Source organism: Arachis hypogaea, chromosome 1 (genome assembly GCF_003086295.3).
Source record: "Arachis hypogaea cultivar Tifrunner chromosome 1, arahy.Tifrunner.gnm2.J5K5, whole genome shotgun sequence".
In the NCBI taxonomy this organism is placed as follows: domain Eukaryota; kingdom Viridiplantae; phylum Streptophyta; class Magnoliopsida; order Fabales; family Fabaceae; genus Arachis; species Arachis hypogaea.
Window position 1 is genome coordinate 87,186,057 of NC_092036.1, and position 26,395 is coordinate 87,212,451.

The window sequence follows — 26,395 nt, forward strand, 5'->3', positions numbered from 1 at the left end:
TCATCCTGAATCAGATTTTTGCTCAGATCCTTCAATTTCAGCCAGAAAATACCTGAAATCACAGAAAAATACACAAACTCATAGTAAAGTCCAGAAATATGAATTTTGCCTAAAAACTAATAAAAATATACTAAAAACTAACTAAAACATAATAAAAACTACATGAAATTACCCAAAAAAGCGTATAAAATATCTGCTCATCACACTTCTGATTATTATATTTTCGAACTGAGTTTATGTGTCACAATTGTTATATAATTTTGGTTCATTTCTGAGTGAATTAAGGTGCATTTAGACTCGTTGTTCTGCACAATTCAAAACTCTTCCTCCTCACATTTATTGCTTCTTTTTCTTCTTTTTTTCATTTTTTCTTTTTCATCTTCTTATTTTATTTTGTTATAATTCTTCTTGTTTCGCTCTTTTGAGAAGAATAAAACCAAGAAAAAGAGAAGAAAAATAAAATAAAGAAGAAGAAAAAACACATAATACTGCAAAATTATCAAGGGATGAGAAAAAAAATACAATAACAACAACAGTAACAAAAAATGAAGATGAGGAGAAAACACACAAAGAAGGAGGAGGAGAAGGAACGCAAAGATGACAACGGCAATAACATGAAGTCCCGTGCGTGAACGTAAATGATTTGGTTGGAAGAATGACGTGTGCGCGTATAATCACTTTCTTTTTAATGAGAGTGATTTTGATTGGTGTTGGGTCTACTTGGTTGGACTTGGATAATAATAATGCTTTGGATGTATAGCATATCTATTTTTTTTTTTAATGAGAAATATTAGGAGACTATCAAAATTTAGATCCAAGTCTTTTTATGAATCAAGTTCAACTAAGTTAAACAATAAGACTTAGAATAATGACAGCCATAACTAATTTTTATTATATTAGACCAAAATAGTTAGATTTAATTAACAAAAAAAACTTAGATATATAATATTATTTCACAATTTATTATTTTTTGTCATTATTTAATCATCAACTTATTTATTTTACTCTAATTCATTAGTCTATAATTTAATAATATATTTTATTCTATATTTTTAAAAATTAACGATTAATCGATAAACAAAAATAATAAAAATTGAAGTTTGAACGCTTCTAATATTTCTCATTTGTTAATTTTATTAATCTCTTGCCGAATTTGATACATAAAAGTGATAAAACAAAAAGTAGTGTCTTTTAAGTTTTAACTTTTAACTTGGTAGAATGCAAAGAAAAGAAAAGAATTGTTATTTGGTTCCTTCTTAGCAAAGGAAAGTAAAGCCTTTTTCAGTGACAAATCAATTCGGACGCTTCAGCTTAAGTAGCAGCAGCAGCAAGCAGACTCCAAAATGCGATCGTCTCCTTCCTTCATTGCCTTTTCTCTGTTATTCATCGCACTCCTACCCTCTATTCAGGTCACTAACAATTTCCATTTATTATCTTTTTTCTCTTCTCTGTCATCGATCACCAATTTACCATAACCAAATGCTCATCTTTTCCTAAGTAGGCACACGCACCGATTAACGCTCACTTCAGATCTCTTTCGCCGTTTTCCTCCGCTCTCGAAACCCTCCAGAAACAGCTAGGGTTTGTGCTTCTTCTTAATTACTCAGTTAGTTAGTTAGTTACTAGGGAATGCTATTGTGTACTCACATGTATAGCTTCTTTTTTACACCTACTGTCATATGTTTATGAATTTGTGATCTTGGAATTTGTTTGCTATGTTTATGCTATCAGTTACACTTTCAAGAAAATTGGGCTTCTTCGCCGTGCCATGACCCATGCTTCGTTCTCTGAGGAGAACAACAAAGCCTTGGCAGTTTTGGGCGGCAGTGTCATCGAAACCGCCGTGTCCTTCAAGCTTCTGTCCAAGGACATTGATGTTTCGGCTTCTGAGCTGAACAAAATGGTATCACGAGTCTCAAATGTGGAATCTTCTTGTGCCGTCGATGGAACGCGGCTGAGCTTGCACAAGGTGGTCAGAGTTGCTCCCAACACCAACGCTTCTGCGCCTTCTGTGGTTTGCGGCGCGTTTCGAGCTATCTTTGGTGCCATTGCTATTGATACCGGAAATTCAGATGACGCAGGCAGTGTTTTCTGGAACCTTCATGGTGATCTTCTTGGCCATGCACTATCAATGTGAGTTCAAGTTTATGTACAGTTGTTTGTTTCATGCTTGATGCTCGAAGTACTTCTTAAGTTGTTAGTGAGTGATCTGTGCTTTCCGTGTTGTAGTTTTTAATCGACCTGATTACTTTTGCTTTGCATATTCGTGCTGTTTCTTTTCTTTAATTCTGTCAAGTTATGAAGTCATTTAGCAACTGCATTTGCTTTTCTGTGCATGTCAACTATTTAATTGAATGTCTAAAAGATGATCTGGTAAGCATGTTTAAGCAAAAGTCCTGAATCCTAATTGAGATACATTGAGATGAGTTGGGGATGACGCAATGCAATGTGTATGTGTCTATGTGATGAGTCTAATTTCATGTTACCTTAGAATTGGTCACTGGAGCTGAAATATAATTGTTGATAGAGCAGAACCTTAGATTTTGTTGGACTTTGATGTTAGATGATAGTATTTAAGATGTTTTGATGGGGAAAAAGGGTCCTTGTGGCTGAAAGTGGAAGAATAATATGAGTTATTAGATGCCAGTGTATGTTGAGGGCACCGTGAAATTCAAAATTTCAAGGGTGGCTGAATTAGTACTGCTGTTAATGTTTATGGTGGAGTTGAGAATTTGGCATGGATTATTTGGTAAAAATGTGGAAGCTAGGCGGAGGGTCAGATTGTCATAAACTATGAAATGGATAATGATTGTCTCAGCAAATTAGAGGAGTGGGACTATAATCATGTGAACAATATTTAATTATTTATGAATGTGATTCAACCGTAAAGTTTGTGTTTTGTTGTGATTGTGATGTAAAAGAAAATTGGTTATCCAAATGAACGTTGAGCCCCATAATGTTTTAGTTTACAAACATAATTATGGGAGAGCAATCAACTTGGGTTGGTCGAGTAGTTAGCTCACTCGTCTGTTTAAGTAAATGTCGGGGTTCGAATGTGGGAGAGCATTTGCAGTGTGATGATGAATGTAATCAGCTGTGTTTTCTGTTTCATGAGGGAAAAAACTGGGGCATTCAAGCAACGCTGCTTTGGGCAGTATTTTCCACCAAGAGGCTTTTGTTTTTGCCTTCAAGGATAGAGTGGAGAGTTCTGATTAGTGACGATGAGGATGCTAGGTAAACAATGGGAGATGTGAACAATGAATCGCATTTCAGGCCCGATAACCATAAAAAAATCCTAACCCCCATCAAACCGTAACCCCTTTTTTTACAGCAGCCTCCCAAACGCACACTCATCTTCTCCGTCGTGCCGTCGCATCTCCACCGCATCGCTGACTCTTCTCCATTGTGCCGTCATCATTGCCGTTAGAGACGCACGTCAGCGTTGCCTCGTGTCGTCCCCATCGTGCCAACACTGTTGCTGTGCTGGACCTCAGTGCTGCCGCCCTTCATCCAGTCCACACCACCATTTTGCTACGCTGCCACCCTTCCTTCTGAAGCCCTTACCATCCACAGCGCCACCTCCTACATCCCTACCGTCGACGGCGTCGTCACTGGCTCCGCAGAACCGGATTCGTCGCATCGTCGGCACTAAGTTGTTCTAATACCCCTGGTAACGGTAAGCAACCCATCTCACATGAAAAATAAACATCTCATCTGTATGAAAAATAACCATCCGCATCTGCATCAAAAATAAACATCCGGGACTGTCATGGGGTCGTGAACTGCAGCGAAGGCGGGAGCACAGGATTGTGAAACTATGACTGCGGCTGCACGGGTGCAGAAGACAATGGAGCTCTTGGAAGGAAAGGCACCTCGCCACAAAGTTACCTCCGGTGATGACGGCGAATTGTGGATGTGGACAAGAGGGGCACTATATAAGCTGCGCGGCGGACGTCGAAAGCTCTGTTACAATGGAATTAGAAGTAATTGTTTGTAGTGTAAATGTGTTTAAGAGTGCTAATATTAAATTTTTAAATTTTAAATTTTAAATTTTGATAATAATTAATTAAAAATCTGCTAAAATATATAATTAATTTAACCCTTTTTTTGAATTCGTTGTTTGCGTTATTTACTATATAGGATGTACTTTTTCTTTAGCTTAGTAGCCGAGTTTTCTTTAGCTTAGTAGCCGAGTGCGTGTGATGTGTACCACAAGCACGGTAGTTTTTCATCATCTTGTGTGTTTGGTAAATTAAAAAGCCTAAGTGTTTATGTTTACGGTTTTTAAAAGTTAGGTGTTTATGCTTGCGGTTTTTAAAAGTTAGGAGTGCTTTTGAGAGCACTTAAGAAGAAGTTTTTTAAAGTTAGCTTGTACTTATTAAAATTTTTAAAAAAATCTAATATAAATATTCAAAATTACCATTATTAATTATTAATACCAGATTTTATTTATTTCCCACACATATTTTCCGCCATTATATTGTCATTGAAATACTTGTATATTTCTAATTTTTCAATTTAACATTCACAAATTCTAACACAACCTTCATATATTTTTTATTTTTCAACCTAATCTTCACAATTTTAACACAAATACATCTCTATCACATATTAGGTAGAAACTTCTATCTATTTATATTATTTTTTTGTGTGATTCTTTTGTATTTTTTAGTAGATGTTTGTTTTTCTCTGTTCTTTTAAACGTAAAGGAGACCTGATTTATGGAAACCAATCAAAAAATTTTCGTACACCAACTTCATGAACATTAGTCAAAATTATAATAACAATATGTATATATATATATACATATGTTAATATAGATATATAATTTTACTTGAGATATGTGTCCCATTTTTTGTTATTTGTAAAAGTGAGTCAATATATATAGATAGGTAATGAAAGTATCAGTACTAACATTGGATTACATACAAGTTTTATTATTGACTAATGATAACTCTATTTATATTAATATAGAGAGTAAATTAAATAAATATTTAAATTATTGATTTCTAAAATTTGAAAAAAAAAATATTCTTCGTTATAAATATGTTTATTATAATTTTTTTAATTTTTAAAAATTATTTTACCAAACATAATTATAGTATTTGTGTTTATTAAAAATTATTTTTAACGTGATTTTATAAAACGCAAGTGTTGTAGCTTTTAAAAAGTTGTCTTTTAAAAGATAGATTTTATAAACTATTTTCGAAAAGTAAAAACTTGGCCAAATCAAGGCTAAATATACAGAATACGACCCGAGCTTTTTTCCTTAGTAGCTATTTATTTTCTTCTAATTTTCCTGCGGGCACACACACTCCACACACGGTTTACACACAGCCGAATACTACTGAGAAAAACAAAAAATAAAATTTACTAAAGTCTAAAACCTTAAATAAATTATCAATAATCTTTCCCCTGGTTCAAAAAATATCTAGTGTTGTTTTCGCTAAATATTTTAATTTTTCTTTAAAATTCTCAATGTTTCTGTACTACTACCGTAATAGTAAGAGGAAATCATTTAAATATTTCTATGGTAAAAAATCGTAAACTAGCAAGAATAAAAAAAGTTTACTAAAATAAATAAAAATAACAAACAATAATAAAATTTTGTCCTACTAGATAGAGTCAGCTACATGAATCAAACGATGTTATTGTACTCTGTCATGTATCATGTCTACAGAAAGACTGTTTACATGTAGATCTCGTTTGACCACCTTATAGATGGTCTTCTTAGGTCTTCCTCTACTTTTTGTCCCTTGTCCATCTTTCATCTCATCCACCCTCCTGATTGGGTGTTTTATCGGCATTCTTTTCACATGTCCAAAACCACCTGAGACATAATTCAACCATCTTTTTCACAATGGGTGCTACTCCAACTCTCTCTCTTATACCTTTGTTCCTTATTTTATCCAATTGGTATGACCACTCATCCATATCAAAACTTTAATCCCTGCCACACCTAACTTATATTTGTGCTCTTTTTTGACCACCCAACATTCTGTACCATAAAGCATAACCGGTCTTATAGCCGTGTGATAGAATTTACCTTTAAGTTTTCAATGCACTTTTTTGTCGCATATAAAACTATATGCACTCCGCCATTTTAGCCAACCTGCTTGGATCCTATGATTTACATCATGTTCAATCTCTCTGTTATCCTGAATGATGCACCCAAAATAATTAAAACTTTTAACTTTTTGTAAGATATTTTCTCCAATCTTCACCTCTATATTAGGATTTTTCCTTCTCAAACGGAACTTATATTCTATATGTTTCGTCTTGCTACGGCTTATGCGCAGACTATACACTTCTAGAGCTTCTCTCCATAAGTCCAACTTCTTATTTAGGTCTTCCCTTGACTCTCCCATAAGGATGATATCATTGACAAAAAGCATGCATCATGGCACAAGCTCTTGGATGTGCTCTGTGAGTACTTCCAAGACTAATGTGAAAAGGTATGGACTTAAGGATGATCCTTGGTGTAATCCTATACTAATAGGAAATTCCTCTTTCACACCATCTTGAGTCTTCACACTAGTTGTCGTCCTATCATACATGTATTTAATTCCACGAATATATGCGATCCTTACTCTCTTCTTTTCTAAAACCTTTCATAAGACCTCCCTTGGCACCCTATCATACGCTTTTTCCAAATCAATAAACACCATATGTAGATCCATTTTATTACTACGATACATCTCCACCATCCTTCTTAATAGGTATATCGCTTTAGTGGTGGATCTGTCTGGCATAAATCCAAATTGGTTCTCTATTACTTGGGTCTCTTTTCTCAACCTCCGTTCTATCACTCTTTCCCATAACTTCATGGTATGACTCATGAGTTTGATCCTTCTATAATTTCAACTTTATATATCCTCTTATTCTTGTAGATAGGTACCAAGGTGCTCTTTTTCCACTTATCAGGCATCTTCTTTAACCTTAAAATCTCATTAAAAAGCTTGGTTAACTAATTGATGCCTTTTCCTCTAAGACCCTTCCAAACCTCAATCGGGATATTATCAGGTCCTACTACCCTGCCATTTTTCATCTGCTTTAGAGCCTCTTTTATCTCGAATCCTTCGATAGTAGTTAAAGTTTTGATCTTATTTCCTTGTGCATAATCGACCAAGGCTCGAAAGAGTCTTCTGTCCCTCATTAAATAACTCACCTTTCATTAATATTCTCCTCTTAAGCCAGCACCTCTCCATCCTTATCCTTTATGCACTTAACCTGATCCAAATCTCTCGTTCTTCTTTCACGGTTCTTTGCGATTTTATATATACATTTTTCTCCTTTCGTGCCCAAAGACTGGTAGAGACCCTCATATGCTCTTGTTCTTGCTTCACTTACAGCCACTTTTGTCTTTCTTAGCCACTTTATATTTTTTTCAGTTATCTGCATTGCAGCATAAAAACCACTCTTTAAAGAACTCCCTTTTTATTTTTGTCTTTTCTTGTACATTCGCATTTCACCACCAAGACTCCTTGTCTCTTGATCTTATTCCTTTAGATTCATCAAAGTCTTTTTTTTTGCTGTTTTTCTAATAACTTCTGTCATCTCCCTCCACATCTCTTTCGCGCTTCTATTCTTATCCCACTTTGTCTCTTCTCCTACCCGTCTTAGGAAGCTTTTTTTTCCTCACCTTTCATCCGCCACCACATCGTCCTTGGGTTCTTCGTATGATATCTTTTTCTCAATTTTTGCTTAACGCGAAAGTCCATGACGAGCACCCTATGTTGTGTTGTCAAACTCTCTCTCGAGATAATTTTACAATTAATGCAAATTTTCTGGTTGACTCTCTTCAACAAAAAAAAGTCGATTTGAGAGCTTGTCATGCCACTCTTATAGGTTATAAGATGTTCGTCTCTCTTTTTAAAACAAGTATTTGCAATGAGAAGATCAAAGGTTGAGGAAAAGTCTAAAATAGTTTTACCCTCGGCATTGATCACTCTGAAACCATGGCATCTGTGAATACTCCCATACCCAGTCACTTCTCTCTCAACATGGTCATTTAAATCTCCTCCTAAGAAAATCTTATCTCCCAAAGGTATGTCTTGAACCAAACTCTCTAGATCCTCCCAAAACCTTATCTTGTGTTGTTCGTCTGAACTCACTTGCGGTACTTATGCGTTAATCACATGGAAAGCACCTCTCTCCACCACAAAGCACACGGTGAAGGAGCATTTGAAACATTTGGTGGAGGAGCACCGGTTGCTGGTGATGGGATTGAGGCTGGTCTAGATGGTGGAGGTTGTCTTCTTTTTTGTGGGAGCTTTGGTGGTCTTGCCTGGACTTGCAGGTCAGGTGTTGCAACCTGTAAGAATATATTTAGTGATATCAAAATGAATATATAAAGCAACAATAACAGAGAGCAATAGTTGAAGTACCTGGTGGGAGTCTTCCTTTTCGTTTTCTGGCACAATTGGTTGACTCATTCCTACCTCAATCTCAGTAGCATTGTCCTCATCTTGGACTTCAGTTGCAGCAGGGAGAGGTTATTACTGATTTCCTGTATCAGCTTCACCACCACCACCAGCTGCAACAGTTGCAGCCTCGTCGTCATCCTTCTTCTTGGCACAGTTTCTCTTGTCGTGACCCTTGCCACCACAATGACGGCAAGAACGCTTTTTATATACCCTCTTCATCTTGGTGATCTTTTGCTTCTTACCTCCAACCGGGCCTTCATCAGCCTCCTTTCTTCGTTTCTTCTTGGGTGCTCCTGGCATCTTCTTAAACTTGGGTGCTTGTGGTCTGTTGTAGAGTGACTTCTCCCATAGTTTCTGGCCATGAATAGGATTGATATGGAATGCATATGTATCATTGCAGGCTGCTTGCCTGCCCTAGTCATTGTAGCATAAGCATGGACACAGGGCATACCTGTTTCAAATCAATAAAATGCACCCACAATTACAATATCAGAATAAGTATTGGAACAAAGACTAAAGTGTAACAGTAATGACATTTACTATAAGAACAGTAATCACAATTAAATTAATACCACTCAGTTGCCAAAATCTACATGTACATATTCTCTTATGGTCCAAAAAATAACTTATCATCTTCACCCGAATCATCTTCAGGTACTAATCCATCATCAGTTTGTAGTATCTCCTTCCTCAATTTACTGAGTTTAACTTTTGTATCATGCTTCCTATTTACCTCTTTCCTTTTAGCTTTCAGTATTGTACTGGTGACCTCTTCATCACTAGAACTCTCCTCAGCTCCGGGCTTGTAAGCATTATCCTCTACACTTTCATAACTATGCGAAAATTCTGATTTTGATAACACAACCGTATCAACTTCCTTTCCCTTGCCTTTAGTTGTTTACCTTGTCACATGACCTTTGGCTAGACCCCTAGCTATATGTCTCCTATTCAGTGTTGTTCTTGGTTTGCCTTTTTTTGCAGTTTTTTTTTTTGCAGCAGCACTTTTTTTTTCTGTCCCATTCTGGCAATTTGGGTTGGAAAATCTTACCCAGTTTTGGAAATTAGGGTTGATTTGATGGTTGCAGTTGGTACTTGAGTATGATCCTTGTCTTGGTTGGGTGGGGCAGGAATAGCAGTCATAGAAATTAGGTTCGAAATGGTAGATTTGGGAATTGGGGTTGATTTGGTGGTTGCAGCTGGTACTTGAGTATGATCCATGTCTTGGTTGGGTGGGGAGGAGTAGCAGTCATAGAAATTGGGTTCGGAATGGTAGAGGTTGCCTCTTGGGTGGGTTCGGTAGTTTTACGATGGTTGATACATGGGCTTGGAACTGGGTGTGGAGGAATGGCCCTGGAGCTTGGTCCTGTTCTCAGCAAAACTGGTTGGGTAGGGACTTCAACCACTACCTTCTTGCCCTTTTTGAGTGGTGGTTCTTCCAAGTACGTTGGAATAGATACCCCATGTTCATAGTACACATGCACCTCTTTGTGGTTGCTTTTAGCAAGGAAGCACGTCTCTAGGAGCTCAGCATCATAATTAAGTTCTCTTAGGCCAATCTCTAAGGGTCTGTTTAGAAGCAACCCCCAACAGTGTTCCGCCTTATCATACCCAAGCTCTTTGTAGTAATTCCTTATGAAAAAGACATCTAGCCGATTAGGGTCAAGTTTCAGAATCTCTGAAATATGGTCCCTAGTGTATGAGACGACACCATCTTCACTCGTCACAAAGGATCCCCAATGGTGACACACAATAGTTATGAGACCCATCTACAAATAACAAATGATCATCAAAATTTTCATCAACCAAGAAAGCACAATAATCCCAGTCCCTAACCCACCATGAAAACACATAAACTGCATACATAAACAACACAGATACTTCTATTTTCAGCACATTACAACTATAGCTACCATCATTACAACCAAAAACAAACAATAAAATCGCAACAAGAAGATACGAAGAAAGCTCTAACAAAAATTTCTAGAAAAACCACATAAGAAAACGATGAACGAATGAATATATATCGACTTAACAATGTAGAGAAAGCGATGATCAAGAAAAACAGAGGAGTGGATGGTAGCTATTTTGTTTCTCTTTTCTATTTTGGTTACCTCTAACAATCAAGATGCTTTCCGTCAGACCACTACGTGTGCAATAGAGACGAGATAATTAGAATATGCTTGCTTTTCTTGAGAGAGAAGGCCAGCGAAAATCTCTCTCAAAGTGGCGCCATTGAAGAAAATAAGGAGAAGAGGAAGAGACTGTGTTGGATTGAGAGAGTAGTTACTGCATGTTAAATCCCCTCTGTATACACTAATCGACGACGTTTCAATGCAATTTGAGCGCCAAATTAAAAATGACGTCATTTTGGAAGTCCAGCCTAGCTTCCAGCGTGGCATCCGTCAATCCAAGTCATCTTTTTGTCACCGAAAAATGTTTCAGGGACGACCGTGAGTCATCTTTGTTAAATTCGAGGACAGTATTGGGGCCAATGCAAGTTTAGGGACGACTTTGAGGCTCGAGTGCAAGTTCAAGGACCACTCTGAGATTTAACTCTTCTAATCTACTAAAATTCTGCTTAAAGTCCTTGCTAACTTAAGTATCTTGTAGGTACTACCCCCAACCTCCTCACGAGAAACTCGGACAGACGACACCTTAGCACCAAAGATGTCAACGTTTCAGGTAACTCTCGAAACAAATTATATATCATATCTATTCAATTTTACCAAATTTATTTCAAATCAAATTCATATATTTAACATAAAAATGATAAAATATTTAAGTTCAGTTTCATTTGTATGTTAATTATGTTAAGTGTAACAAAAATTGGACATCATATTATAAAATATAAATTAAATAATATATATATTTAATTATTTATACTGATTAATTCAATTATTAATTTTAATATATAATTAATAATTTTTAATCTAATTAAACTCGTGTATAAGCGGGGCCCATGTACCGTGCAAGTGAGTAGCACTTAATAGTAGGTATTTCCGTTACTTAATAGTAGGTATTTCCGTTACTTAATAGTAGGTATTTCCGTTACAAAATTACAATTGGATTGGGGATTAAATTAAGCAAAAACAGGGAGGCACCAGCGAAGCCAACTCAACTGAGCCCACCTCACCATCCATCGACGAATCACTCTCCCATTTATAAATTATAAGTTTATAACCCTCCAAACTCACACTCCACCCTCTCCCTTTCTCCAAATCCCGTTGCAACCACTTTCTACACACAAAAACAAAACCAACAACACACTCATCATATATATTGAATTATTGATTCATAGCCACTGTGATATATATAATACAAGATAAGAAGATTTCGTCCATGGAACTGGAACTTGAATCCTCCTCCACACCCACAGCCCAAGCCACTTCCCGCTCATCCTGCTTCCCCTGCTTCGCGCCGCGCCGACGCTCCGCCTCATGGTGGCAGCGCGTCCGTACAGCCTCCTGGTCCGACAACTCCTCCCCCCGCGCTCCTCCTCCCACCGCCGCCGACCACTGGTGGTCCCGCGGACTCCGGGCATTCAAGAAGCTCCGCGAGTGGTCTGAGCTCCTCGCCGGTCCTAGATGGAAGACCTTCATTCGCAGGACCTTCAATCGCAACAACAACCGCGCATCCAAGCGCGTCGCCGCAAACTACCAGTACGACCCACTCAGCTACGCCCTCAACTTCGACGAGGGGCAAAACGGTGATTTTCACGACGACCCTGACGTACGCAACTTCTCCACGCGCTACGCCTCTGCCAACGTAAAAAGCGTTTCGGGCGCGGAGGAGGAGGTTGGTTGCGGTTCGGGTAAAGATGACGTCGTTTTGGTATGAGGTGAGCTGGCAAGATTCATGTGGTGGATAGTGGAAAGACAATGCCAGCAAAGGGTGAGAGTGAGAGTGACTGCGCGTGGGATTCGGTTGGTGTCTTCTCCACTCTGTGACTCTTGAATGTGACATTGGTGGGTGGTGCCAATGCCATTGTAGCAACCTTTCCCTCTCACTAGTTTTTTTCTTATTTTGGCCCTTTCGTATTTTGCTTTTCTGCATTTTTATTGTTATTCTCCTAAAGTAATTACTAGGTTGGTTTACTTCTTCCTTTCTTTTCGATCCAATGTAATTGTCTATATACCTGTATATTGATTTTGCTTAACAATTAGCGTACTTCATCACAATCAATTCTTTTCCCCTTCTTCTTTAATCTGAATAATAAATTAATAATGGTTGGTACCTGCTTGGGGATTGTGAGAAGGTAGAAGGCGTCGCTTCTAATTCACAATCTTCTCCTTTTCTGCTTTTGTTATTTTTGGGAAATTAATTTATTTTTGGAATTATGCTTTTAAATAGTTAATGATTAATAATTATACAATTATATTAATTATACACTAAAATTAATTACTAATATAAAATATATATTAAAATATAAATATTTATTAAAAATAAATTAAATAATATATATTTTTATACAAATATATTGATAATTAATTTTAATGATTAATTTTAATATATAAATAGCATTTTTGATAATAATAATTATTGTGACTGGGATATGGATGTGATGAATGGTGGTGGCCTGGTGGGGTTTGCTTTCGGATTTGGCAAATTGAAACTTATAATGCTGTCTCCGTGTAGGCTTTTTTTTTTTTTTTTTTTTTGATGACTTGTCTCCGTGTAGTTTAGTAAGGTTTAAGAGAAACCTTCTTTTAAGGAGAAGCAACTTAAAAAAAATTCTGATCCGTATGAATTAGAAAAATGTTATTTAGCCAATAGTTTTTAAGCATTAATCAGTTCTTATAATTTAAAAGTAAATTATAACTGCTTTGTAATTGTATTAATTTTATATATCTATTTTACTAATTTTTAGCTTACCAACATTCAAATTTGTTCCTTTCTCAATGAGTTCTCCGGCTGTCCCCTATTCCTGGTGAAGTCATATCTTCTCATTTTCTCGGTAATAGTCTTCTTCAAATTCCGAGAATTTTTTTCCCTTCTAGTTTATTTTATTAACCAAAGTGATTTTTTTTTTCATTTTTTCTTATCTTTCATTAGTATCACTGCTTTGTTCTCCCATATTCTTTGCATACGCTATTTCTTCTTATTTTGTTAGTATTATTCTTCATTTGTTGTCTCAGTCAGATGTGTTTGAATTCTTTTAATTTATTTTATTAATCAAATTAATTTTCATTTGTGTTCTTTTTATATCATACTGGTGCGAACCCTCCTATGTCATTTTTTTTGAGCGAAGTACCAACTCGACTCTGTCCATTTTTAAGAATGACAACGTGATTCCTTAAAATAAAATCGATCCACTTCGGTCTATGTGGGTATTTTTCCGTCAACTCTAAACGAAAAATGCTGACGTGTCAGGTTCAGAAATAGACAGGGGTCTAATTGTCTCTAAATTTAAATTGGTTAGGGATTTATTTGTCCTTATAATTTTTTAAACAATATTTTTTTAGATTATTTTTTATTTATTATATTAATATTCTTTTTCCAATAAATTATTAAATATATGGTATAATAAGTACAAATTAATTAATAAATTATTCAAATTTAAAAATATCATTTATTATGAAACTAAATAAATCATTCTCAAATATAATTTTTAAATACATAAATAATAAACATTAAAATTCAGTTAAAACATTAATAATAATAATCCTATGATATACTATTAGTATTATGATCTAGATAATTTTTCACAATAAAGTGAAAACTAATAAACACATTACTTGATATGTAGTAAAATATTTTTAGTAATAATAAATTTAATTTTTTAATTCTTTAAACTAAATTAATAATTTTATTTGATATCTTTATACTAAAATACACTATGAGTAAACTATTAATACTAAATGAAATAATTAAAATATAATTAATATATGATGGAGAGCATTTATAAACTCAATAAATTTAAAGTATCAATAATATTATTAATCTATTAATAATACATGTGATCATAAGGTTATAGATTGATAAATATTTATCAATATAAGAATAATATAGATTAATTAAAATTTTAAGTATATTAAAATTCAATTAAAGAGATAAAAAATTGAATTATTTCAATTAGTATTTAATTATTTCATTAAAGGTTATATATTTTAATTATTTTATTTAGTATTAGTAACTTGCTTATAGTATATTTTAGTACAAAGATATCAAATAGAATTATTAATTTAGTTTAAAGAGATAAAAAATTAAATTTGTTATTACTCAAATATTTTACTATATATCAAGTAATGTGTTCATTAGTTTTCATTTTATTGTAAAAAATTATCTAGATCATAATACTAATAGTATATCATAGGGTTATTATTATTAATGTATTAACTGAATTTTAATGTTTATTATTTATGTATTTAAAAATTATATTTGAGAATTATTTATTTAGTTTCATAATAAATGATATTTTTAAATTTGAATAATTTATTAATTAGTTTGTACCTATTATACCATATATTTAATAATTTATTAAAAAAATATTAATATAATAAATAAAAAAATAATCTAAAAAAATATTGTTTAAAAAATTATAAGGACAAAAATCCTTAACCAATTTAAATTTAGAGACAATTATATCCATGTCCATTTCTGAACCTGACACGTCAGCATTTTCTGTTCAGAGTTGACGGAAAAATACCCACAAGGACCGCGTTGTGTGACGGAATCAGGGGATAAGGACCGAAGTGGATCGATTTTATTTTGAGGGGTCGCGTTGTCATTCTTAGAAATGGACAGGGGCCGGGTTGGTACTCCACTCCATTTTCTTTCTATTGGCGCTCCTAATCTCCCTTCACAATTTCTTACTTCATAATGTTTTTCTATGTCATTTCACATCTTATTATTTTTTTTTAAAATGAGTAATGCTTTATGAACCAAAAGGGTATTAGCCAAAAACCAGCTAAATATCTTTAGGTGAATCCAAAATTTCTACGAGTTAATATATATGGATGTTTCTTCTGCTAAGTATTAGAATATTTTTTTTTCATACTAAATGAATGTTCTTTTATGTATTTTTCGAATTTTTTTGTATTACAAATGTGAATGTCTCTATTTTTTAAGAATTTCATAATTTTTTTAAATTTTATAGATATTTAATTATTTTTGTTAAAATATAACTGGATATTTCTTTTGTTAAGTATTAGAATATTTTTTTTATATTAAATGAATGTTTTTTTATATTTATGTAATTGTTCAAAGAATCCTTTTGACTAAGATCAAGTGTGTAGTTTGCAGTCTCTTTAATCATCAAAACAGCACCTAATATCCATAAACACAGAGAGCAACATCGTGATGAACTGCGACTCAAAATACTCAAAATTGAGGATGGGAGTTTTTGAAGAGTGGCGGTGAGTATAAGGCGCACTGAGCTAATGAAAATAATAATCAGGTTCTTACGCAGAGACAAAAAAAATAAAAAAAATATGGAGAACAAATTGGTGCAATGGCTGGAGAGGAATGGCACGAAACAGAGGCATTAGGAAAGCCGTTAGGTAGGAAAAGCGACGAGCAACTCCTTCCACCATGAAGAACTGAAGTGGAGGAAGATTAGGAAGGAGATCCTTGGCGTTCTGAGCTCAAAGACGACACCGCTCGTGGCGAATCCGATGGGCAGACGGAGAGGGCCTGACGGTGAGAAAGAGGGGTCTGTATGTGTGATTGTTGGAGGTGAGTAGGTTAAAATACAAAAAACCCTAAGCCCATAAATATAAGGCCCAATCTAGTAATTAAATAAACGAAATCAAAATACATTAAATTAAATATTCTAAAAATGTAAACTAATATCTTCTAAATAATACTTAAACTCTCCATATCTCAAACATTTGAAGCACGTATCATTCTCCTCCTCTTCAAAAAAGATTCGTCTTTGAATCTTGTAGGTGGAAAAATAGTATATGAAAAGTACAATAATTACAAGGAAGATAATTTCTTTTTTTTCTTTTTTTGTATGTATTTCTTTTTTTTTTTGCACTATATGCTTTTTTTATTTTTTCAAACAATAAAATCAACAATCATGACAAAACAATAATGAAATGCAAACGAAAATAAGAACACAAGAACTTAAAGGAAGACGCGTAAGTACTGGACTTTTTTATGATAAAAGAAGAACAAATATAGATTAATAAGAATTAATCTAATACCTGAGCTCTGATACCAAATGATACGAAATAACAAGATAAACAAGACAAGAATTGAAATTGAAATTAAAATAGAAACAAAAATAATAGATTGAAATTGAATACAAAGAGAATCACTCTACTTTCTACCCAATTTCTTGACGCAACAAGAGATGGACTCTTCAACCTAACTTGTCAATGTCATAATTTGGGAATTGAATCGAAGGGACTCCTCAACCTTCTACCCAATTCCTTGATGCAACAAGAGAGGAATTTCTCAACCTCAATTGTCCACACTATGATTTCATCACGAAATCAAAAAGGGATTTTGAAACCTCTAAATCATTCTATACTATGACTACTCTAGTTTATGAGGTATTTATAACCTCTTATTAGGTTAAAATATAGAAAATCCTAAATCCATAGATATAAAATCCAATCTAGTAATTAAATAAACGAAATCAAAATACATCAAATTAAATATTCTAAAAATGTAAACTAATATCTTCTAAATAATACTTAAACTCTCCATATCTCAAACATTTGAAGCACGTATCAAACACCTTCTAAACGCATCTCATATTGATCCCATATACAACTAAAAATATGAATAAATTTCGGGATGTGCTTCAAAGAGGTAGGAAACGAGAAGAAGGGGAGCAGCGGCACATCAGTTTCTTGCGTTGGGTTATGTTTTTGTTCCTGATTTTGCTTTTGTTAATTTAGTTTTGTTTAAGATTTCATTTTGTTTATCTTTTATAAGATTTTGATTCTAATTTGAAGATATTGATTTTTAAGAATGTTGATTTTGTAATTTAAATGCAAGAGAGAAGATGTAAGATATAAAATCTAAATATGTATCTGTTGACTGAATAATGTTTTATAATTATTGGTTATCTAATTGTATTATATTAATTCACATCACTTTTGATGAAATGCCATTTTATTAATTATTACTGAGTAGTGCTTATTATATCACACATTTCATCCAAGAAAATTCTATCATTTTTTAATATAAAAACTGATGGTTTCAATGGCTAAGAGAAGGGGGGTTGAATCTTAGCCCCCTTTTTTCTTTGCTAACACTTACTGGACTTAGAGGAAACTTTTCTGTTTTTAGCTCGTCCCTAGCCATGAGACTTTTTCATTTTGTCTCGTCACTTGACACGAGACATTTTTGATTTTTCATCTGAACAGTAAAAAATAGAATTGAAGTAGGAAGAGAGAGAGAAGATTACACCCAGATATATCCTGATTCAGCTGCTAAGTGCAGTGCAGCCTACATCCAGTCTCCATCACAACAATGATGGAATTTCACTATAATCATCCAGATTACAAATTGTAAAGTGCTAACCCAACTTACAAGGGGATTTCCACATAATCATGAAACACAACATAGATTAACAAAGGAACTCTAAGACATCTATGGCTTTTTCTTTTAATTTTGCACTCTCTGCCTTTTTCCGCTCTATGGCTTTTTTATACAAACCTCACTGTTTGTCTTTTTCCATGAGACTCAAGACATGACAAAATTAAACAGAAAAATACTAAACAGAATACATTGAAGGAGAAGAGAAAACTGTTAGCTCAGGTAACTCTGAGAACTCTGTGCCTTGCACTCTCAAATTTTCTCCTTGCTCCAAACAGTGGCTGTTCTCTCTTTTTAAAGAAGAGGGAAGCCTCCACACTTGAAGCCAACACCTAAACCAACTTTTTCCTCCTTCAAGAAACAGAACCGGTTCGGCCACATAGAGAGAGAAGAGATAACCATGCAAAACCCAACATGCAATTACCTCTAGTCCTTTCTTGATCATCACTCTTCATCAATCCGAGCTCTCTATCCTTGGCTTGCTCTCCAAGATGGATTTCTGGCCCTTGATGCTTTATGATGATGATGACTTCATCTGCTTCAATATCTGCCTCAACCATCACTTCGCCACTCTAGCTACTTCCTGTGGTGGTTGAGCAGAATCAAAGACAAGCCATGCTTCAAAAATCTCCCTTGCTGGCCGAATCTTCATCTTTCTTTTTGAGTATGGAGGATCCGAGATTACCTCACCAAATCTTACCACATTTGGTGATTATCTCAGCCACAACATACTTTTGGTTTTATTTTTTGCGTCATCATTAACTTGATGGTCTTGATGCATGCAGCTTCTTCTTTTTCCTTTTGGTAGCTTAGTGTAGCTTCCATGGTTGCTGTGACATGACCGAAGAGAAGAAGAAAGAAAGATTAGAGAGAGAAGAAAGAAGATATTCAATTGATTTGATCAAATAATTTAATGTAGCAAAGAGAAGGAATAAAAGTGCACTCAAGTTTCCCACTTCCCTTTACTGATAGGCGTGTAGAATCATTAAAGCCATCAAATCAATTTTTCTCTCTCACTTATGTTTCCAATGCTTAAATTAAATTTGAAATCCATCCCAAAGTGGAAAATGGAATCCGTTGGAAGCTTGTAACATGCTTAAAGGAATGGGTTTTAGTTAAAAAAGTGCATTGTGCCCATTTCCTTATGATTTCGGACCAAGCATGCAAGATGAATTGGGCTTATGATAGTTTGAATTCTGGCCCAATAACAAGAACAATAATTCAGCCAAACAAAATATTTTTGTATCAATGCTGAATGTACTTGGGTTTGCAATTTTCCTTTTATTTTCAGCCCACATTAAAAATCCTGCAAAACAAAATTATTAATTAATTTAACATCAAATTAATAATTTTGTAATTAATTATTTTAATAATGTTTGTTCATCATTAAAATTAAATTAGAGTTTTCCAAACTCATCAAAAACATTATTTCATATTGTTTGATAATTATTTATTAGTTATTTTGTTATATTTTTCCCTCTTCTTTAATTATGTTATAATGTTAAACTAATGTAAAAGAAGAATAATTATTTATGTATAAATATATTATGTACATATTAAACATTAACTATCATCGATTTGTATATATTTATGTTTTGTTTTATATACTATTAACATATATTCATATTTTATAGGGTAAAAAACCTATATGTGCCAAATGGGGTTTAAAATTACCCAAATCACCCAAATGAAATTTTCATTCATGAATCCGCCAAAGAACAATTATATGTAATTCGAATCAACCCGACTTGAATTTGATTTCAACGTATTTCGAATTGACTTAATTCGAATTACTCAAAGCAATTCGCAATACGTAATTCGAATCGATATGTAACGAATTATAAACGTATAATTTGAATCGATATGTATCGAATTATAAACATATAATTCGAATCGAATTATAAACATATAATTTGAATCGAATCAATTCGAATTAGTAGGGATTCGAGCCTTTAAGGTAGTTCGAATCAAGTTGATTCGAATTACTCAATGTTCGAAACTAATAGTAATTCGAAACGATATAATTCGAATTACAAGGGAGTAGCCTATATAAGGAGTTCGAGTCAAGGTCATTCGAACCACTTTTTCATTCTCACACCCCACCAAATCCCAGCTAAAACGACCCAGAATCGGTCCGAGAAAGAGTGGAGCGGCAACGTCAGGCGATGGAGGACGATCCGGGAAGGCTGTATCGACTGGATAGAGTTGCTCATATCGCAGGGGTGATCAACGACGAGGTTAGTGGTTTTTGATAGTGGTTTATGATATTGGTTTATGTCAGTGGTTTTTGATAGCGGTATTGATAGTGGTATATTTGAGCTTATTTGCATGCGGTTTTATTGGCTATTTATGTTAGTGGGTTGGGCTAGTGGTATTGCATGCGGTTTATTCTAGTGGTTTTGTTTCCAGTTTTTTTGGTGGTTTATGTTTGCAGTTTTGGGTGGTTCTTTCTTAGCGGTTTATGTTAGCGGTTTCGGGTGGTGGTATTGGAGATGGTTAATTGAGTGGTTTTGCATGTGGTTTTCTTTAGTAGATTTGCATGTGGATTATGTTAGTGATTTTCTGCATGCGGTGTTAGCATGTGGTTTTGCTAGTGGTTTACCACCATTATTTTTTGCATGTGTTTTACAGAAAAGGTCTATGTTTGCGGTTTTCGTATGAAATTCTGTTAGCGTTTGACTATATATGTTATTGCCAGTGGTATATGTTAATTGTTTACGTCGTGAATTTTATCTGTTAGTGGTATTGTAATTCAAAATATTTATGTGGTCAATGTAATGCCCAGCCTCGGCATTGCATATCGAGCATGCGGCGGCAGCAGGGGATGCGACTAGATGAGAGGTACGTTCCGTACTTGCAGAAGGCCGGATTATACCATCTTGCGAGACTGAACGACAGATGATTCAGATTGGAGGAGCCCCTTGTGAGTGCCTTCGTGGAGCGGTGGCGTCCGGAGACGCACACGTTCCACATGCCGTTCGGAGAGTGCACCATCACGCTTCAGGACGTCACTTATCAGTTGGGGTTGCCAGTAGATGGACGTTACGTCAGTGGTTGCCTGACAGACTTCCACGTATACATAGAGGGTGGCAGGCCAGCGTGGCAGTGGTTCCATGAGTTGCTCAGTGTGTTACCTCCCGCGAACCAGATACAGAAGTTCGCTGTGAACTGCACCTGGTTCCAGGAGACCTTTGGAGAGTGCCCCGAGGGGGCAGATGAGGAGACGGTCAGGCGCTTTGCCCGTGCCTATATCATGATGTTGTTGGGCACCCAGCTGTTTGCCGACAAGTCCGGCAATCGTATTCACATCAGATGGTTACCATTTGTGGCTCGGCTTGAGGAGATGGGTGGCTATAGCTGGGGGTCGGCGGCACTAGCATGGTTGTATAGGTGCATGTGCCGAGTGGCCAAACGACATGTCGTGAAGTTAGCTGGGCCGTTACAGTTACTTCAGTCTTGGATCTTTTGGCGGTTTCCTGGTTTTAGGCCTGCTGGGTATGATGCGTTTAGCTGGCCCCTTTGTTCAAGGTACCACTATCTTATTATACAATTTACCCTTGTTTTATGTATTTACAATTTCACATGCAACTTTATTCCTCTTAGAATCATTCATGAATGCAATACAATGTTTAATTTCCTATGCAGGTGGTCAGGATACAATCCTGGGATTAGCAAGAAGGGACCTCGGGTCCAGATGGCTCAACTGAGGATTGACTTGTTACAGGCTCGGGATGTAAGTACGCTAAGCTCATATGTGTAGTTACTGCTTCTTTCAGTTTATATGGTTTAACGAATTTGTCAAATGGATTTAATTTGCTTTTTTCAGTTCATATGGATGCCCTACAGCACACCCGACGTCCTCCAGGTTGTCCATCCGGAGGTCTTGGAGCCTCGGCATACGATGCTATGGCGGTGTGTGACGTCCCTGATATATTTTGCGGTTGTTGAGTGGCATCAGGTTGATAGAGTGTTACCGCAGTTCGGCGGCATATAGCCTCCCCCACATCCCACCCTGAACATCGACTTCTTGATGTCGAAGGACGGGAGAGGTGGTGACCGTTGGTTCCCGTCCCATTTACAGCATTGGCATCTTCACTGGGAGACACGTGTAGATCACGTGTTACGGTTCGATGTTGTTGCTGACTCAGGACCCTCACATGAGTTCTTGGCCTGGTGGCATCAGCATGGAAAGAGGTTCTTGTCACCTGAGATGTGCTTGGGGGATCCGAGAGGTATTCCTATTTCGGTTGAGGCGACGCAGAGGGGTGCCGGCCGAGTTCTAGATATGGACCGAGTTGATGACGTTCCTGACAGGCGTCGGGTTGAGAAGAGAGCTCGAGTTGGGACACGTCATAGCCAGCGTGAGTGGAGATGGCTTGACCAGGCAATAGAGGAGTGTGATGAGGCTGGTAGGGGCAGTGGTCGATGACGAGGGCGTAGAGGCAGGAGGAAGGGGATGCACATAGGCAGGATAGCCCTGATCATGGTGATCATGCCGCTGGAGGAGGAGCTCCAGTGGGGGATGTTAGGCCCGCTCATGGCGGACATGGGGGAGAGTGGTATGGATCCGATATGGGAGATCCATTGAGCCATGCTGACACTGGGCTTGGAGAGGGGCCGCTCGGAGATTACTTCGTTGGTGTTTCCGCTGATGACCAGACACCTCAGGAGAATACGCCATGGGTGATTCCGGGATCCATGTTTTCAGAGTTTCTTGCAGGTGATGGGATTGATGCAGATTTTGGTGGATTACATTTCCTGGATGAGATCACCACCATCATGCAGGAGGATGAGGCAGCATGTCGACGGGGACAGACGACGGGGACACAGGCTTCTGCGCTAGATGTCGATCTGAATGAGCCTCCCTCAGTGGGCCCTGTTCAGTCTTTCGCCTTGGGTGGGACCCCAGCATCAGCACGTGTTGCTCCATCATATTCAGTCGCCGGACCATCCTCATCCCGACCCCTACATGTCCAGTCTAGGGTGCCTGCACAGCCACCCCCGGAGGACGAGGAGGACGAGATCGAGGATGAGGAGCCCATTATCCGGATAGGTCATAGGACACGGGTCCCACGTCGTTGTGGGACTGGGTCGCACCTATTTAGATGATTTGTGATACGTGGTATATGTTAAATCGTCATCTTTGTTGTATGTTATGTATTTCCATCATCAATGTTATATTTTGTATTGTTATCTTTCTTGTATTTTATATATTATTGTTAACATTGTTGTATTTTATATCGTTAGTTCATCAGAGCATAACATATTTGATATTATGTAACTTATTTCTATTATTAGTAATTTAATTTGACATACATATCTTCTACCAGACGATTTTTAAGCACTGAAAACCGACTAGTTAGCAAACCTAGTACATCGTTTTACAAAAATAAAAGTACCAAAATATCAAACTAATATAGCAGCCGAACATAAGACCAGACATTACTATTTATTTCACCCTGCTTGGCTGGGTCCCCCGGCCTATGGACAACTCCGACGAGTGTGTCCGGGTTGCCTACAAAGGCCACATCTTTTGGGCCGGTTCGGATCTGTCTCATCCATATTGGTCCGTATTCGAGTGGACCGTGGATGACCCTCCCTCGAACGCCTCATACTCGGGTCCGGTATGACGGTCGGCCCGTCATAAGGTGGCCAGAATCCCTCCGGAATGGGAGGAGTGAACCCCATCTGATATACACTGAAAACATAACTAAGTCGATACACCGGGTGGACGTATGGCTGCCAAGTAACACGTGAGTAGGCACAGCATGCCAATGCGTGCGGACATGGGAAATGAAGTGCCTGGAAGTATCCACAATCACATGTATGAGAACCTAGTGAAACCCTGTAGCTTCCCAGTGAGAACGAACCAGCCGGAGTCGTCTCTGCCACGGTGTACTCCGAGTTATCTCTGTCGTATACAGTCACCGTGAAGCACCTCGCCATTTTTAGATTTGCCTCGATACACTTTACCAGGTATTGACTGAATTGTTGTCCAGTACCCAGCTGGGCCTGTGCCTCCCTCCCCTTGCGGACGAATAGTTCAGCCAACCTGCCGTATGTGGCCTTCACCAGCGAGCACACAGGGAGGTTCCTGACACCCTTCAGGATTGTATTCACACACTCAGAGATATTGGTCGTCATGTGCCCGAATCTGCGACCATCGTCACGATACTGCATCCACAACGAATACTCAATCCTGTTCGCCCACTCACACATCGCCGGGTTCTCAGAGTGCAGAATGTCAAACCAGTAATCGAACTCCACTTCGGTCTTGGCATATGCAGCGTTCACAAGAAGCCTACGAGCATCTTTACCCTTGAAGGTGAGGGCGAAATTAGCTGCTACGTGTCAAATGCAGAATGCACGGTATGCAGCCGGAGGTAGCCATCCCCTATCAGGAGACTCAAGCGCGACCTTGATGCCGTTATGCCTGTCAGAAATAACTAACAGACCTGGCTGCGGTGTCACATGCTGACGGAGGTGAGACATAAAGAAGGACCACGACTCAGCATTCTCACCCTCGACAAGTGCGAATGCCACGGGCAGTATGTTGGAGTTCCCATCCTGTGCAATTGCGACAAGCAACGTTCCCCCATACTTGCCGTATAGATGGGTTTCGTCAATACTCACCAACGGCTTACAATGACGGAATGCCTCGATACAAGGTGGGAACGTCCAAAACAGCCTGTGAAAATAAGCTTGAGACTCGTCGAGCTGTCCCCCAACTCGAACAGGGCATGTCCGAAGGACTGCTACTGATCCAGGCATGGTCAACTGGATTCCTAACACCCACCTAGGGAGCTCGTTGTACGACTCATCCCAGTCACCATAGATGATGGCAACAGCCTTCTGCTTCGCCATCCAGACCCTTCTGTACGTCGGCCTGAATCCAAAGTGGGCGGCCGTGGCATTTTGGAGCACATTGACGTTGACAGATGCATCAGCCCTCACCATTGGCATAATGAATGTCGAATGACTAATAATCCAAACTCTTATAGTCGCTGGAGATAGAGGTGGTGAGACACGTATGCGGTCCGTTGTACCGTTTCACTTCCCAGGTGCCCTTGCGCTGCCGGAGACTCAACCGAATCAACCATGTGCACCCATTCCCAAACTCAGAACACTTTCCCACATACCGGCGATAGTCAGACTCAATTACCTTGTACTGTACCCCTCGGCGGATGCTGTAAGTCTTCACACTCAACAGGGCCTCATCTTTATCCTGGTACTGCTGACCAACCTGGAACTCTATCATACCAGCAGACTCGTCTGCATCTCTAGCGCCAAATCCAGTGGCTTGCCCAGGAAGCACTTCTTGCTTCATGGCATCCAGGTCCAATGATGAAAAATGGGGTGGGTACTGTTATGTGCCAGAACTAGATCTACCAGCGGCCCCCTCTCGGGTCACTCGCCCCGAGGTCATCGCCACTGTCATCGACAATCATATCCGGCTCAACATCATCGTCATCTGGATCATCAAACAATCCGTCTCCAACACCAGCCGGTGTAGCACAATGTAATGAGGTCAGAAGATGTTCCCCTGTACCAACCTCGTCGCCGACATTGCCCCTGAGGTCAACAGTGAATGAAGGGGATGCGACAGGCTGGGTCGGTGTCTCGTACGCAGGGACAGACGAAGAAGCAACGGCAGGTCTCGAACTAGAACCGGCCACCATGGCTGCAGTGTGTGTATTCCGGTTCGGACCCCCCGAGTTGGATACCACATCAACCAACTTTGCCAACAGCTCTGGTGTCCTCACCTCGGGAAACTGCCTGTTTCTCTTAATCGATCCTCTGTGGTGAACCAATACTAGAAAACTATCCTCACTAGCCATCTGATCCCTCTATTGAGAGCAACTCACGTTCACATCATATATATAAAGCTCCGCTTCATAGTAATTCGAATCAACTTCATTCGCACTATATATATAATTCGAATCATATCAACTCGAATTAGTTTTAGTTAGCAAACAAAAGTAATTCGAATCAAGTAGATTCGAACTCCTTATTCATGCTGCTGATGCTACTAATTCGAATTGATTCAATTCGAACTATGTTTCATTAAATCGATGCATATTGATTCGAATTACTTAGGCACGTTACTTGGGAGTAATTCGAATTAAGTCAATTCGAACTACGTTGAAATCAAATTCGAGTCGTGTTGATTCAAATTACATATAATTGTTCTTTGGCGGATTCATGAATCAAAATTTCATTTGGCTGATTTGGGTAATTTTGTACCCCACTTGGCACATATATGTTTTTTACCCCAACAATAATTTAGAAATTAAAGAAAAAATATTTTTATCATATATTTACCTAAATCACTAGAATATTACAAACTTTTATAGTACTCATAACATCTTTTAAGCCATTTTTTAAAAATTATTTTCTATAGAATAAAATATATTTTTTAATTATTTTGTATGTAATAAAATATTTTCTTTCATTTCTAATTTATTATTGACTATGTA

At 37.3% G+C, this 26,395-nt stretch overlaps 4 protein-coding genes across 9 annotated transcripts; 3 read left to right on the forward strand and 1 right to left on the reverse strand.

Moving 5' to 3' along the window:
• Nucleotides 1-1,205: 1,205 nt before the first annotated feature.
• On the forward strand, nucleotides 1,206-20,767 carry LOC112695617 (protein NUCLEAR FUSION DEFECTIVE 2). 6 transcript variants are annotated; one of them, XM_025748033.3, is made up of 5 exons: nucleotides 1,206-1,409; nucleotides 1,502-1,581; nucleotides 1,732-2,133; nucleotides 3,332-3,676; nucleotides 3,789-4,085. In XM_025748033.3, the coding sequence occupies exons 1-4, from the start codon at nucleotides 1,344-1,346 to the stop codon at nucleotides 3,660-3,662; spliced, it is 879 nt and encodes a 292-aa protein (XP_025603818.1). In that variant the 5' UTR covers nucleotides 1,206-1,343; the 3' UTR covers nucleotides 3,663-3,676; nucleotides 3,789-4,085. The 6 variants fall into 6 exon arrangements, with proteins under 6 accessions (XP_025603818.1, XP_025603812.1, XP_025603823.1 ...); XM_025748053.3 differs by lacking the exons at nucleotides 3,332-3,676; nucleotides 3,789-4,085 and adding exons at nucleotides 11,037-11,108; nucleotides 11,520-12,604 and having other exon boundaries at nucleotides 1,209-1,409; XM_025748027.3 differs by having other exon boundaries at nucleotides 3,332-4,085.
• On the forward strand, nucleotides 11,766-12,604 carry LOC112695640 (uncharacterized). Its single transcript, XM_025748065.3, has one exon. The coding sequence runs from the start codon at nucleotides 11,766-11,768 to the stop codon at nucleotides 12,261-12,263; it is 498 nt and encodes a 165-aa protein (XP_025603850.1). The 3' UTR covers nucleotides 12,264-12,604.
• A 122-nt stretch (nucleotides 20,768-20,889) lies between the features above and the next one.
• Nucleotides 20,890-23,078, forward strand: LOC112695649 (protein MAIN-LIKE 1-like). The gene is made up of 3 exons (XM_025748078.3): nucleotides 20,890-21,446; nucleotides 21,564-21,651; nucleotides 21,745-23,078. The coding sequence occupies exons 1-3, from the start codon at nucleotides 20,890-20,892 to the stop codon at nucleotides 21,910-21,912; spliced, it is 813 nt and encodes a 270-aa protein (XP_025603863.1). The 3' UTR covers nucleotides 21,913-23,078.
• A 321-nt stretch (nucleotides 23,079-23,399) lies between these two features.
• On the reverse strand, nucleotides 23,400-24,689 carry LOC112743703 (uncharacterized). Its single transcript, XM_025793039.1, has 2 exons — nucleotides 24,374-24,689; nucleotides 23,400-24,259 (listed from the first exon to the last, which is right to left on the reverse strand). Exons 1-2 carry the CDS (start codon nucleotides 24,687-24,689, stop codon nucleotides 23,400-23,402), a joined length of 1,176 nt encoding a protein of 391 aa, XP_025648824.1.
• Nucleotides 24,690-26,395: the final 1,706 nt, after the last annotated feature.

Coding starts and splice junctions, on each gene's coding strand:
- LOC112695617 (XM_025748027.3), top strand. CDS start 1,344: ATGCGATCGTCTCCTTCCTTCATTGCCTTTTCTCTGTTATTCATCGCA. Junction 1,410..1,501: donor CACTCCTACCCTCTATTCAG/GTCACTAACAAT, acceptor TTTCCTAAGTAG/GCACACGCACCGATTAACGC. Junction 2,134..3,331: donor CTTGGCCATGCACTATCAAT/GTGAGTTCAAGT, acceptor CTTTTTTTACAG/CAGCCTCCCAAACGCACACT.
- LOC112743703 (XM_025793039.1), bottom strand. CDS start 24,689: ATGCCTGGATCAGTAGCAGTCCTTCGGACATGCCCTGTTCGAGTTGGG. Junction 24,260..24,373: donor GCATGTGACACCGCAGCCAG/GTCTGTTAGTTA, acceptor GACACGTAGCAG/CTAATTTCGCCCTCACCTTC.
- LOC112695649 (XM_025748078.3), top strand. CDS start 20,890: ATGCCGTTCGGAGAGTGCACCATCACGCTTCAGGACGTCACTTATCAG. Junction 21,447..21,563: donor AGCTGGCCCCTTTGTTCAAG/GTACCACTATCT, acceptor TTTCCTATGCAG/GTGGTCAGGATACAATCCTG. Junction 21,652..21,744: donor ACTTGTTACAGGCTCGGGAT/GTAAGTACGCTA, acceptor TGCTTTTTTCAG/TTCATATGGATGCCCTACAG.
- LOC112695640 (XM_025748065.3), top strand. CDS start 11,766: ATGGAACTGGAACTTGAATCCTCCTCCACACCCACAGCCCAAGCCACT.